Source organism: Thamnophis elegans, chromosome 14 (assembly GCF_009769535.1).
Source record: "Thamnophis elegans isolate rThaEle1 chromosome 14, rThaEle1.pri, whole genome shotgun sequence".
NCBI classification, from domain to species: domain Eukaryota; kingdom Metazoa; phylum Chordata; class Lepidosauria; order Squamata; family Colubridae; genus Thamnophis; species Thamnophis elegans.
In genome coordinates, this window is record NC_045554.1 from 18,800,145 (window position 1) to 18,814,543 (window position 14,399).

At 47.3% G+C, this 14,399-nt stretch overlaps 2 protein-coding genes across 4 annotated transcripts in view; one reads left to right on the forward strand and one right to left on the reverse strand.

Annotated features, from left to right (window-relative positions):
* Nucleotides 1-9,161, reverse strand: part of E4F1 (E4F transcription factor 1) — a 25,396-nt gene extending 16,235 nt beyond the window's left edge. The window contains exons 1-9 of one of the 3 annotated variants that reach the window (XM_032230202.1): nt 8,770-8,990; nt 7,608-7,732; nt 7,223-7,319; nt 6,094-6,299; nt 5,801-5,921; nt 5,339-5,491; nt 2,655-2,821; nt 1,677-1,904; nt 1,357-1,462 (exon numbers count right to left, since the gene is read on the reverse strand). In XM_032230202.1, the coding sequence (XP_032086093.1) occupies nt 1,357-1,462; nt 1,677-1,904; nt 2,655-2,821; nt 5,339-5,491; nt 5,801-5,921; nt 6,094-6,299; nt 7,223-7,319; nt 7,608-7,732; nt 8,770-8,926 (1,360 nt within the window). In that variant the 5' untranslated portion in view covers nt 8,927-8,990. Of the gene's footprint in view, nt 1-1,356; nt 1,463-1,676; nt 1,905-2,654; nt 2,822-5,338; nt 5,492-5,800; nt 5,922-6,093; nt 6,300-7,222; nt 7,320-7,607; nt 7,733-8,769; nt 8,991-9,076 lie in introns of those variants that run through there. The other 2 variants (XM_032230204.1, XM_032230203.1) reach the window with 2 other exon arrangements.
* Nucleotides 9,162-9,241: 80 nt separating this feature from the next.
* On the forward strand, nt 9,242-14,021 carry PGP (phosphoglycolate phosphatase). Its single transcript, XM_032230208.1, has 2 exons — nt 9,242-9,961; nt 12,037-14,021. Exons 1-2 carry the CDS (start codon nt 9,262-9,264, stop codon nt 12,360-12,362), a joined length of 1,026 nt encoding a protein of 341 aa, XP_032086099.1. The 5' UTR covers nt 9,242-9,261; the 3' UTR covers nt 12,363-14,021.
* The last annotated feature ends 378 nt before the right edge of the window (nt 14,022-14,399 follow it).

Sequence of the window (14,399 nt, forward strand, 5' to 3'; positions counted from 1 at the left end):
CCCATTTAGAATACAGCACAGGAAGTCCTTGACTTATATCCATCATTGAGTGTGTAATTACAGTCATAAGTCATGCCAGTCATTAAACAAGTCTCCATGTGACCGCACCCAATTTTGACCTTTGCAGTGTTGGTTAAGCAAATCTATTTGCAAGGAGTATAATGCCAATTTCCAGCAAAAAACATCATAAATTTTGGTCATATAAGTGTGTGAATGCAGATGAGCTGCCAACCACCCAAAATGCAGTCATATGACCACAGAGCACACCTGCCCCCCACCAGCTGACGGAATTTTGAATTTGGGGAATGTTGTAACTTTGTTTACCGAGCACCTGGTTCTAAGTCAAGGACTATCTGTATACCCAGTTTTGAGTTCCACATTTTAGGAAGGAAATTAATAAAAAAGCGTATCTAGAAGACAGCAAGCAAAGATGGTAAAGAGGCCGAAGAGAAAAAAAAAACATTTTGTGGGGGGGGTGGGGGGAGTGACCGGAAGCACTGCGTATAGTTAGCCTCGAGCAAACAAACTGCAGGGGCTCATAACTGTCTTCAAATATGTGAAGAGCTGACAGGAAGAAACAAGAGCTGAATTGTTCAGCTGTTTCAGAAGACAGGATAAGAAAATAGATCTCAGTTGGACATCATGGAAGTTTACCAGATGAGCTGGTCTGCAGATTCCCTTCTCTGGAGGCATTTAAAGAGAATCTCAGGACCATCCATCAGGAACGCTGCCCTATGAAAACTATGAAACGATACAAAACTGTGAAACGATGTAAACATCAGTACTGGAACTGCAATACAGGTAGTCCTCAACTTACAACCAGAAACAACCCCCAAATTTCAGACTCTGAGACAGGTGTTAAGCGAGGTTTACCCCAGGTGTTAAGGGAATCACTGCAGTTGTTAAGTTTTCACATGATTGTCAAGTGAATCTGGCTTTAACTTTGCTTGTTACAAGGGGTGGTCATATGACTCGGGGACTGCAACCGTCATAAACACGAGTCAGTTGCCAAGCAATCCAAATTTTGATCCCATGAACATGGGGGTACGGCAATGGTCGCAAGTGTGAAAACCGGCCACAAGTCAGATTTTTCAGTGCCAATACAACTCTGAACAGTCACTAAACGAACGGGGGTGAGTCGACGATTGCCTGTACTGCCTAAAGCAGGGGTGTCAAACTCAACGCCCAGGGGCTGGATCCGGGGCTGAAATCGCGTTTGACACCCCTGGCCTAAAAGTGTCTTAACATCAACTTCAGCTTTTACAGAAAAAAGGATGCTGTCTTTAGGGAACCCAAGGAAGGACTTCGCCTGCAGGACCCCGGAGGAGGAGGAGGCCTAGAAGGATGCCATTTTACCTAGATGTCCACTGATATGGAGGTCGAGATTACTCTGCTCCCTGAAGGTTTCACTGCAATAAGGGCATGCGTGTCGCTTACATTCATGGGTCGCTTCAGGATCTGGCTATGAAACAAAAGGGAGCCCAGCATAAATTACTTGCGCATTTGACCGAGAGAAGTCTTGAATCAACATTGTGCGGAGATTGCAAGAGACAGTTAAAGCAAACTTAGAGTCCTGTTCTTATACGCAGCTGTACCACAACACAGCACAGATGATGGAAGACACGTTTGGCAGCAAGCCAAGCAGGCTGCACTTCAAGTAATAATGATGAACTTACAGCTTCTATGTGCTCAATTTCCACATACTGCTCCTCACACAATTTGTCAGATGTTTCCACCTCTTTGTTCTTTAAATCTTCAGCAGCTCCAGCAATGCCGTTTTCATCGGATTTGGCGTTCTCCTCTATGGAAACTCGCTCGATCACAATTCCAGAATTCCTCATGGCTTCTCGTAGCAAGTTCTCATTATCCTCCTGCTCAGGGGATAGCTCCTCAAGATTGGACAACTGAAGAAAATAAGGGTACAGCAACAAGGACTGCTAAGGTCAGCTTGAACCTCTAAGGAAGAACCATCCTTAACTCCATTTGCTGAGAAAGGTATTGTTTACTAGAGGTCAAGTGAAATGCAATAATGCAAAGCCAGATCTGAAATTCGTATGCAAAAACCCCCAAGTTTAACTTTCCCTCCCTTACGTGCCTCCTGGTGCTGCCCCCCCCCCCCCATGTCCAAGCAAATTCAATCTTTTTAGAACCATCGCTCCACGTGTGGGTTGGCATGCAGCTGCGTTCTCTTCCCAGCTGGTTGACTTTGGAGCAGCATCTCAGAGAGATGCAGTGAATGTTTTGTTTCTCTCCAACCCTCCCCCTTTCCATTCAGTCCCACTAGAATTCATGGCAGTCATTAGCACCAAATGGTAGCAAAGCACAAGTGTGAGGTGACAGCCGGCAGCTAACCAGGAAGAAAAAGCTTTTTCCTTTAACCTAGAATCCCACAAGTTGCCCAAAGCCGTTCTTTCCAATCAACACTTCTCATAATTTTGACTTCAGGAACCTTTCGAAATGTTCTCCCCCTTCCTAACTTACGTCTGGAGCGCTGGGAGTTTTGTTTGTCTTACGTTTGAAATGCACTGCAGATTCTTCCCAAGAGGAACCTTGAGCAGTGAGTCATTATTATGGCCTTTCTGGCTTACTGGCCAGGGCAGGACCCATCCCTTCTCCTGGGGTTACAAGATAATTCAAACACAGATTGCACTAACCTCTTGTCCTAATGCCTTGGTTTCCGAGACGGGGAGCTCCTGCATCTGGACATGGACTTCATGGAGGACGTTCCCTTTTGCATCCGTCACCAGGTGGATTACAGGGGAGGTCTCCACAGAGGGAGCTGCCAGAGAGGGGATGGCTTCACTGCTGGAGTTGCTGGCCCCTTCAAGAAAAGCAGCATACACTTAAGAGAGCCACCAGTGGCTGGACTCAAGGGACTCTGGATAACTTGGGCTACTGCCCTGCCAGAGGCAGACAAGGCTACCCCTGAGCCTTCAGAGGATGCTTTCCCATGGACTTTATGGGACACCAGTGCTGTTCTCTGGTGGACCAGAGGTTAATGCTTGTCTAAGGCCTCATCACAAGTTCATGGCAGAATCCTGACCACAGTGAACTATGTCAAGGTAAACCCAAGAGATCCCCCCCCGTCCCCAGGAGCCGGGACCCTGCACAAAGCCTGGCTGTCAGATCCAGATATCTGCCATTCTTCAGAGGAAGGGGGGAGGAATTATAACTGGCTACATAAACATGCTATTTTCTATGTATCTTCTGTCTTGCATTGCATTCTTGCATAATCTATCACCTGATTTATAACCTGTTGCCGGACACCAGCACTGCCCGCTTATATCTCACCTCAGGGAATGTAGGGGGACCGGGGGGGGGGGGGGGGCAGGCACGTGGACAACAGAGCCAGAAAATGGCCCTGAGAAAGCTCTCTTATCTCTTTCTCAGAGCAGCCGGTACAATAACATCTTCACACCTGCACCAGATAGTTGGGAGGGGTCTCTTAATTTCCTTATTCTTACTTGTATGGCCTGAAGGACCTGAGAGCCTGTTTTGCAACTGCCTTACTATTACCCCCTTTCAATAAAAGGTTCCTTTTGAAATGCTAAGTTTCAAGAGTCTTTACTTTCTTGAATAAGGCGGAAAGACTGGGCCTTACACTGGCTGAGCATGGAAGATTTGGTGTATGGTACAGTGTGCTAGGCTGACGAGGGTTAATTTTGGGCCGTGTCTCTTCATGATTCCTTGTTGTATGACTAACCTGTCTGTGCACCAATTTGAATAACTGGATACTGAATTAGTAGATAGCAATAGCAGTTAGACTTATATACCGCTTCATAGGGCTTTCAGCCCTCTCTAAGCTTTTTACAGAGTTAGCATATCGCCCCCACAGTCTGGGTCCTCATTTCACCCACCTCGGAAGGATGGAAGGCTGAGTCAACCTTGTGCCGGTGAGATTAGAACCGCTGAACTGCAGATAACAGTCAGCTGAAGTGGCCTGCAGTACTGCACCCTAATCACTGCGCCACCTCAGCTCCTAGATGTTCTATACTTGCACAACATGCAGAAATCAAACTTTCTGGGTTCACACAGCACATTAACATAAATAGCCCAGTACACAATTCACTAGTGGCTAGATGCATAAAGATCCATCCCTGCTGAATATGCTCTGCATGATCCAGGGCTTATTTCTGTTCTGCCACCAGCACCAATCAAAATCCTTCAGCTTTTTTTGTGTGTGCTATTTATTGCCTCACTAATCCAGAAGGATCTCTTCATCTGAAGCCCTGGCAACATGCTTCCTGAACCTAAAGCCCGCTTCCATGAATGGCATGATTAGCACGGCCAGTTCTTTCAGCATCCCATTGTGGAAACTGGCAGAAAACAGAGCCTCCAAGTCCATTTCTGGCACAGAGACTGATGGCTCTCGGTAGGCAAGACCCAGAAGATTTATTTCCGAATACATGCTCAACCCAAATGGATCTATTTCATCTGTGACCTACCCTGTGTTGTCTCTTCCCACCAATAGCCAGGATTCACTTCATTTGAGTAGATCAGGGGTGTCAAATTCCATTCCATTTGAGGGCTGCATCAGGGTTGTGTTTCACCTTGGGGGACGTAGCCGAGTTGGGCATGGCCAGGTCGATGTCACTTGTGTCGGGGGTGCCTCAGGGGGCCCAGGTGGGGCTGGGGGGGGGGGATCCACTGTCTCCAGTGGAGGAAGGTGAAACCAGGAAGAGCGCCAAACCCTTGTCCTCCAGAGGAGCCTCGCCATCCGTCTCAGGCCATGCAGAGGACCCCTGGACGGAGGCGCAGGCTGTCCACTGTCCTAGGCAATGGAGGGCAAGCAAGTTTGTTAGCACTCTGCCAACGAAAATGGAGCTTGGGAGGGCCAAATGTACCCCTCCCAAGCTGTTTTCCACTGCAACACCCTCCTGCACCCTCTGCCGGCGAAAAAGGTTGCCACCAAGTTGTAGATCAGTGCCCAGTCAGCCTGGGCAGGGCCAAGGCACCACGGGTTGGTCCTTTGCTATTTTCAGGGTGGCTTCATGGGCCAGATTTAAGCACCTCGCAGTTTGACACCCTGGTAGATGTCCAAGTCCTAATTCCCTAGCTCCTCCTTTCATTCTGAATACCATAACATGCCTTTTCTATCAGGCATTATACTAATCAGGCAGTTTTCCTTTTGTGAATTAATGTTTCCTCATTTAGTGACAATCCTCTGAATTATGGCATAAAAGATTCATGTAAACTATTATTGCATAAATCTTCTGTGCCCATCCTCCCCTCATGCCAAATTGTATCAATTCTATTTCGTTCCCCCAAAGGCAAGGCAGACACACCCTGCAAGCCATATGGATACGAGCAGGGGAGGCCCTGAGTTTTTTTCACTGACCTGAGGCTACATCCTCTTTGCTAACAACTATTTCTTTATTCATATTGAAGCGGATTTTCTCAGTGCATGGCGTCAAGGATTTCAAATGTCGAGTCAAGGCTCCTGATTCCCGGAAGCTTTTCCCACATTTCTTGCACTTGTAAGGACGCTCATCTAGAGAAACCAAAGGAAAGTTACTTTGTAGAAGAGCGTGGCTCCACTGTCTCGAGGTGAAGTTTCTGCTGCCAACCTTTCAGAAAAGGAGAGATTGGCTGTGAGGTCTATATATAGCTTTTTAACAGCAGGAAGCATGGAGAACAAGGTAATGCTTAAGCATCAGGAATTAATCCTGGAATCCTTTTATGCAAATCTCCAAACACCATTTAACCCCCAATGTCTTCCCCTGTGCTCTTCTTCATCCTACTTTTGAAAATTGCTTAATAACGGAGTCACTACATACAGTCGACCAAGTCTGCTCTTCACCTGTGTGACGGCGATGGTGTCGGATCAGCGAGCCCTTGGTCCTGAATGATGTCCCGCATAACTTACACTCGTAGTCCTTCCTGCTGCTGTGAGTGATCATGTGAGCCTTGAGAATGCTGGCCTGGAACCAAAGGATACAAAAGTTTGTGGTGCTGCCAGGCACGGGGCTAGTTTTAAGCATGTGACACTTCAAACTATAACGCTTCCTTACTCAGAGGCCAGAACTGTTGTGTCTCAATAGCATCATTTTATTTATCATTTATCCAATAGTATCATCAGCATTGCTAACATACCGTCTTAAATGTCTTGTGGCACAATTCACAGACGTAGCGACCTTCCTTATTAACCAGCAGTTTAACTTTGATAAGTTCCAGAGAAGCACCTTCCCCTGGGCCTCCTGGATTATTCTGAGTAATTCCACCATCTTCATCGCTGTTGCCGTTGGGGCTTTCAAAGGCATGATCTTCACCTACAACCACCTCCTTGATTTGCCCACTACCTGCAAAGAGGCCCAAACCCAGTTAGATTCTTTAGAGAAGATCATGTTCCATAATCTAATATTGGTACTTTTTGGGTGGCCATATTGGACACACACCCATGATGGAGTGGTTTCTGCCATTAGATTCAGACTGAAGCAAGTCGCTCTGTAGGCCTTGGCAGAACAGGAAGGGCTCTGCCAGTAAAGAAAGCATTTCCATGCAATGTTCAACAAATAACTTTCTGTAAATCTACCAATACATTTCATCTCATCCAGCAATCAGACATTATTCTGTAGTCTCAAAAGTATTTTGTCTATTCGAGATTTCTAGACAAAAACCAATTGCACTTCAATGCTCAAATTTTAGCAGGAGGAAAGGACCTGGGTAATTCCTACCCATTCATTCCACTTTAGTCATACACCGGTCTAAGAATGTTCTGTCACGCCTTTTCTAAATTAAAAAGCTTTATTTATCTTTATTTTTCTTCAAGGAAAAAATAATCATTTTGTTTTCTCTCTCATTGGTTTTCTCCAGTTCCCAATAACCTTAGATCAACATAGATTTATAGAACTTTAAGACAGTACTTATCTTAATAATTCATAGCATGACATTTTTTTTCAATGCACTTTGTGCGAAGAGCATGTTTTTATGTAACCTTCAGAGGCCCTGACCTTTGATGGCTACATTTATTCAAAATAATGGAAAAGTACCAAGTCACACAAATTGTACCATACCATTTATCTTTTAATCCATTACCGATAGCACTGACTGACAGCAGCACCATTTCAAGAGGATTCCTTCCTAATACTTGGAGATGCCAGGAACTAAAGCTGGGATCTTCTGCATGAAAAGCACTCACTCTTATTCCGTTATACTCCTCCCCCTTAAACTCTTGCACTAGGCTTACTGATTGCCTAAAATAACTTTAAGCTGATGGACCTACCTACAATTTCAGGTACATTGCCGATTTCTTCTGTTATTGGAGCTGCTTCAACAACTATATGAGCTACAGTTATAGGTGCTTCAACTGACGAAATCACCTGATGGAACAAATGGAGCTTTAATATGAGAATACCTCTTGTAGTAGGGATGTTCCAAAATATTTTTTAATGGAATTTACAAACTTGGAAGTTCTAAAACAGCATCTCCCATAATGCCTTATGCTAATATTCCTTCTACAGATGAGGTGATGCATTTTGCAACCATGACCCAACTGAACCTACAAAAAGCTCCAATTTATCCAGCTTGCCACCACCACCCCTCCCCTAGTCCTTAGCGAGATCAAATGTCTGGCAAGCAGAGCTAAGATGCTGCCTTGAGAAACTTGCCGGGGCTGCTGCTGCAGTTGCATCCTGAGGTCTCTGGCAAAGCTTCTGCAACTTGTGCTGCACAAATTCTTCCAAAGAAGTGAACTCGGATTGGCAGCGACCACATTTGTGCCTGTCATCTTCATCTAGAAGGCAAGAAAGCAAGGACCCCGTCACACTTTTTTAAGACGGCGTAAAAAGGAGATTCCCAAATAACCAACCACAGCAACTGTACTCCCGCCAACATTAGTATTTGCAGGCTTGAGATAATAAAACAGTAGAAGCAGTTTAAACAATTGCCAGTCATTCCAAAGAAAAACATGGAGTTAGTACCCCTAAAAGAGCATCTTTTTAACACTAGGGCAAGAACAGTGATCAAGATCCTGCCTAAACCATCAGAAAACCTGGCACAGGCACAGCTACTGCCAGGCTGGGATTCAGTCTCCACAAAACAGAAACAGTATACTGTGTTTTCCCCAAAATAAGATATGGACATGGTCTTATTTTCTTTTGACCCCCGAAATAAGCACTTGCCCTTATTTTCAGGGAGGTCTTATTATTTTTCAGGTGCAGGAGGCAGTGAGCGTGGTCGTCTCATGGCTGCTGCTGTGTTATTTTAGCACATAAGCTCAAAAGCTGAGTCTCTCGGGAGCGGCATACAAATGCAATAAACATAACAAACATAACACAAAAGCGATTGGGCTTATTATCCGGGGAGATCTTATTTTCAGGGAAACAGGGTAGCTCTCCTGCCAGAGCAGGGGGTTGGACTAGATGACCTCCAAGATCCCTTCCAACTGTTATTGGTACCTTCCTGGCACCTGCACCTGAGGGTCCCTACCTTCCCTGGAAACTCTCCTCTCGCGGCTACCCCACCCCAGAGAAGAGCCGTCGCCCCCTATTCCCAGGGAGGGGCCCGTGCTTGCCCCTCCCTCCTTCCGTCCACAAAATACCCCTGCGAGGTAGGTCGCCGCAGAGAGCGCCCAGCAACTCTCCCATCTCGGCAGACCGACATTCGCCGCCCAGAAGGTTCAGGATAGAGACGGAGTGAGCTGGGCTTCGTTCCGGCCCCGCCCGGACTCGTGTCGCAGTCTCGTACCCGCGGCGAAAATGAGGCGCCGCTTCTCCCGGAAGGCCCTGAAACGGGGCGGCCCCACCCCCGCCCTCCTCCGGACGGCAGTACCTTCTTCCTCGAAAGGCGTTGGGAGGCTGAGGAAGGCGGCGGCGGGGGGAGACTGAGGGAGGCCGCCCGCCGCCGCCTCAGCAGCGCCCTCGCGTCCCCGTAGCCCAGCTGCCGTAAGCCCCGCCGGCCCAGCGCCCGTTGCCATCGCGGCTTCCATGTCGCAAGGCGCCGCAACCACCAAGATGGCGCCTTTACGGCCGTGTCGTCATAACAACGGGCCGGCGCCGCGGAGAGGCGGGCCCGCTCGAGCCTCGTCGCAGCCTCGGAAGGCAGGCGCTCAACCAACGGGAAGACGAGGGCGGCTCACCTGCGGGGGCGGGACCTGCGAGGCGTTACAGCCAATGGCTGGCGAGGGCGGGGCGGCTCCTTCTCCGCTCGGCCAGCCGAGGCGCGCTTCTCTCCGGGAAGCCAATCAGCGGCGCCGGGACCAGTTTCCGGCGGCTTCGCCAAAGTCCTGGCACGTGGACGAGCAGGAGGCGGGGCGCCCGGGTTATGGGGCGGCACATCCTACCAGCCAATCAGCGCGGCGGGAGTTCCTGTGGCGCTGAGGCGCGTCGCCCGTCCCCTCATCCCACGATGGCGGTCAAGGAGTGTCGGCGGCTGGACGCGGCGCTGGCCCGGCAGCTGCTTTCCCAGACGGAGGCGCTGCTCTTCGACTGCGACGGCGTGCTGTGGCGGGGCGAAGCGGTGCTGCTTGGCGCGCCCGAGACACTGCACCGGCTGGAATTGGGCGGCGGGAAGCGGCTCTGCTACGTGACGAACAACTCCTCGCGGACGCGCCAGGCCTACACCGAGAAGCTGCTGCGCCTGGGCTTCCCGCCAGCCGAGCCCGGCCAGGTCTTCGGCTCCGCCTACTGTGCCGCGCGCCACCTCAGCCGCGCGCTCCCGCCGGGCGGCACCGCCTACGTCCTGGGCGGGCCGGCGCTGAGCGCGGAGCTGGAGGCGCTGGGCGTGGCCCACCTGGGCGTCGGTCCCGCCCCCGAGCCCGGCTCCGCCCACTTCGGCGCGCGCGCCCCGCTGGACCCCTCAGTTTGCGCCGTGCTGGTGGGCTACGACGAGCACTTCACGTACGGCAAGCTCTGCCTGGCGCTGCGCTACCTGCTGCGGGGCGACGGCGACGGGCGCGGCTGCCTGCTGGTGGGCACCAACCGTGATAACCGGCTCCCGCTCGAGGGAGGCAGCGCCGTGCCCGGTACGTGCGGCCGCGGGGGATGGATCCACCTTCGGCTGCACCGGGCGGCCCACCTTTGCAATCCGCTGGGAGCCAGGAAAGGGTTTTTTTGTGGAAACCAGGGAAGGGGTAGTTCTGAGCAATTCGTGCAGGTAGTCCTCGACTTGGGACCACCATTTATGGTGCTAAGCGAGGCGCTGGTGGTTTTGCCCCGTTTTACTACTTTCCTTGCCGCCGTTGTTAAAGTGCAATCATTGCAGTTGGTAAATTAATAACTCGCGAGGTTGTTAAGTGAATCTGGCTTCCCCATTGCTTGTCAGAAGGTCGCAAAGGGTGACCCCGGGACACTGCAACGGTCATACATGTGAGTCAGTTGCCAAGCATCTGAAATTTGATCAGGTGACCATGGGAATGTTGCAGTGGTCAGAAGTGTGAGAGATAATCATAAGTCACTTTTTTCAGTGCCCATTGTAACTTTGAATGGTCACTAAGGAACTGTTGTAAGTCGAGGACTACCTGTACTTGGAACCCTCAGAAGCTTCTTTGGCTCAGCTAACTCTCGGAGGCTCTGCAAGGTCACATCTCTTGCCTTTCTACCCATAAAATCTTAGGTTGAGCCGGTGATTTACATGCTAAGCCTCTTTCAGTTTAATCCTGAGAGGTAAAGGTGTAACAATCCTTAAACAACCTTGTACTAATTATACTTGCAATAGCATTTCTTTCTGGGAATTGTGCTAGTGGAAGCTGCATACAGCTCCCCCCCCCCCCCAAGGAGTAAAGCCCCATTCTCGGATCCTGGATTAAAGCCACATGTAGAGTAATAATCATTTTTTATTATTTAATTGGTTTGTATCCTGCTTTTCCATCCAATATCTATGACATTCAAATATAAGTACCGTATTTTTCTGAGTATAAGACGCACCAAGGTTTTGAAGAGGCATTTTTTTTTAAAAAGTAGGTAGGTAGATAGGTAGAGGGAGAGAAAGAGAGAAAAATACAGTAGGGAGGGAGAGAGAGTAAGTAGGTAGATAGAGGGGGAGAGAGAAAGAGAAATACAGTAGGTACGTAGGGAGAGAGAGAGTAGGTAGGTAGGTAGGTAGATGTTTCCAGGTGTATTTATCCATGTGCTGGAGAAGGAAATAGCTGACAATCTGCAGCACCTAAGACTTTGTTTCTGCTGGCACAGCACTTGATCAATCTAATTCTCATCAATCAGTTAAAGAGCTTTCCAAAGTTTTTGCACTCTGCAAACCTGCCAAAAACAGCCTGTTTTTCTTTAAAAAAAAAAAAGAAGAAGGCATGAATAGCCTTGGGGGGGGGGGCAGCTCCCAGGAACTCTCTGAAAGCCTCCATAAGGGTATGCACGGCCATTTTGGTGAAGGGGCGGGGCTTCAGGAGGCAAAAAATGCTGTATTCAGTGTATAAGACGCACCCAGATTTTCAGCCTCTTGAGGAAAAAAGGTGCATCTTATACTCTGAAAAATACGATAAATACCATTTAGAGCGGACTTATGGTCTAATAGATGGGACATTTAACAAGCTATCCTGTCCTAGTTCTACCATTTGTGTTGGCATAAAACATTCCATGCATGGCTAGGAAAATTGAGTGAGTGGTGTGCATATGAAAATATTAAGTACTCTGTGCTTGAAACGTTGCAAATAACTAAGAAGTAGGGAACGAAAGGTGCTGGGTGGCATATAGGGGACCCAGAGCAGGAGAGGAGAGAGAGACCATCACCTATATAAGACCACTTGTTTTGGCAGAAACCCAGAATAAATAAAATGACCTTGATGACAGCCCACTCTGGACCTGCCAAATGCACTGGTTTATTTCAGGTACAAAATTTCCCATTTTGTTTATACATGTCCTTTTTTCCCCTGGAGTAATACTCATAACAGAAATGGGGTTCTGTCCACATGGTAGCCATGAAAACCGGCAAAACAAAAGCTTGAGCAAAGGTAATGCAAACAAAAGTAGTTTCAACTTCAGATCCAAAGAGCAGGAGATCACCAACTTCAGGCATACAGGGGTTTTTTCCCCCTTTAGCAAAGTAAAGACCACCTTTGCATGCTGATTTTTGTCTTTCTTCCTTTAGGAACGGGCTGCCTGGTCAAGGCAGTGGAGACAGCTGCGGAGCGGGAAGCCTTCATTGTGGGCAAGCCCAGCCGCTTCATGTTTGAATGTGTGGCCAGCGAGTTTAAGATTAACCCTGCACGCACAATCATGGTTGGTGACCGCTTGGACACAGACATCCTCATGGGCAACACCTGCGGCTTGACCACCCTCCTCACTCTCACTGGGGTCACAACCCTGGATGAGGTTAAGGGCCACCTCAACAGCGACTGTCCTGAGCGCAGAAGCCTGGTTCCCGATTACTACGTCAATAGCATAGCGGACCTCCTCCCTGCTCTCACTGATTAAGGAAGGGAGATGTCCCAGCTCTGCAGAGGTCTTTCTTCACCCCAAGCCAGTCTCTTCAGGCTGGTAGTATTTTCTCAGTTACTGCGGTGCACTCAATTGCTGCTTGCAAAAGTAAGATGATTTTCGTGCGCAGCATTCAAATTGAATTCTCTGTTTACAAATTCCTGTTTAAAAATGCACTTTGAAAGAAAGAGGGAAGTGTGTGTGTGTGTGTCTATCAGCTTTCAGACACATCAAGCTGTGTCTGGCTGGTGTTCAGGTATCAGGGTGGAGGCCTGCTCAGCGGAGCTGAAGGGACTGAGCGGACTTCTGTTTAACCTTGCACTGTGGTGTTTTGTAATGCAATCGTTGGAAATTCAGGAAATTGAGCAGTTTTAAGGGCAGCTGCTCTGGTATTTGAGACTTGATTTTAAGGTTGGTTTTTATGATTACTTAGGTTCTGGTTCAGCTATTTCAGGGGAATGGAAATCATTGTGTATCCATTCGTAATGTTTTTGCTCCTGCCCAGTGGCATTTGCACTGCTTTATATGCAAAACAAGAATCCATGTTTCATATGTTTCTCTAGAAATTCTCTAGAATTTCTGATTACGGTATCTATTTCAAAAACATGTTGCAGACTGGTTTTATTGGTCAAGAAGCATGTAACAAAAGTCCATCATTCAGATCATCAGAGCGAACTATATTTGAATTACTTGATTAAGTGTCAGGATAGAATGCTGAGTTCATTTATCAGTCCGTGATAATGGGAATTCTTCATGGCAACAGTGAACTTACTAGCATTTTGTTCTTCAGTATCATAAATAGATGCAGGGGTGTGTTTTTTCCTAAAGCCATTTTGAAGTCAGTGTTGATGAAGCAATTATATTAACATATTTAGTGCTTCCTGTTGAAATCTTCTGGGTTGATGGTAGGGCACAAGAAAAATCTTTTGCAGATCTATCTTGGCACTTGCTGAAAACAGATATATGAACCATTTTTGCCTTGTCGGTCTGCAGTAAACATGATTGCACTTTTCAGGTGCTCAAGTAGTTTTCTTCTTGCAGAATCAGTTGCCAGATTGTCACCTTTAAAAAGCATGTAGACAAAAAGTTTAAAACATTGGGAACCAAGGAAAGATACTACTTTTTTTGCTTCAGATGTGTATCAGTTATTTTGCATAGGTAGCATTTTCAATATTGAAAATGCTTGAAATTTCTCACTTTTTCATACAGCAATAATTGCATTATCTATAGTGGAAGACATTCTGTGATTATAAATTATGTTAAGCTCTCCACCTCTTTTGAAGTGCTAAAATTTAGATTATTACATCTTCAAATTGTTTTTCTTTTTCTTTTATCAGCTTTTCATTTGCAAGTCTAAAAGATTGTTCTCCTCTTTTGATTATGTAAACTCTAAACCATTTAAAAAAAAACACGAATCTCTAGGGAGGACTTGTTCCAAGACAGTTCCAGAGACATCCAAGGCCATGTCAAATCCACATTAAATGTTTAGATGGTGAGAGCAGTTGCTCGAAAAACTGGCCACAAAGTGGAACCGGCCATCTGCTTTCATTGTATCTTTTCGTAACAAAGCTGCGCTGTCAAATTCTCAAGCTGTAAATCTGTTACCTAACTTCAATCCAGACGTTGAGTCATATTAAACATAATTCTTGCTTTCTTTTTGTGTGTCTGATCATTTCATTTTACACTAAAGGAAAACTTTCCCTTGAGTATTTTAAATGAGACCCTCAAGGCACCCCTGCACTGAGGCATATATTGATTTATTGATAAGTTGGGTAAGGAGAGATCATGAGGCAAAACCTGGAAGAAAGCTAAACAAAAATATGCATTTTATCACTTCCATCTCATTGGTTATATCACAGCGGTGCAGTCAATGTGGACCATACGGAACGTTCTCCCAGAAATTAGGGTGTCCTGGTACTGCTGGCCTTTCATAAGCTATAAAGAAAGACCTGATTCTTTGCCCAGGCAGCCCTCACTGTGTGTGCCCCATGTGCACTTCAAAATTCAGATGATCCTCTTTACAGTTGTGCTGGC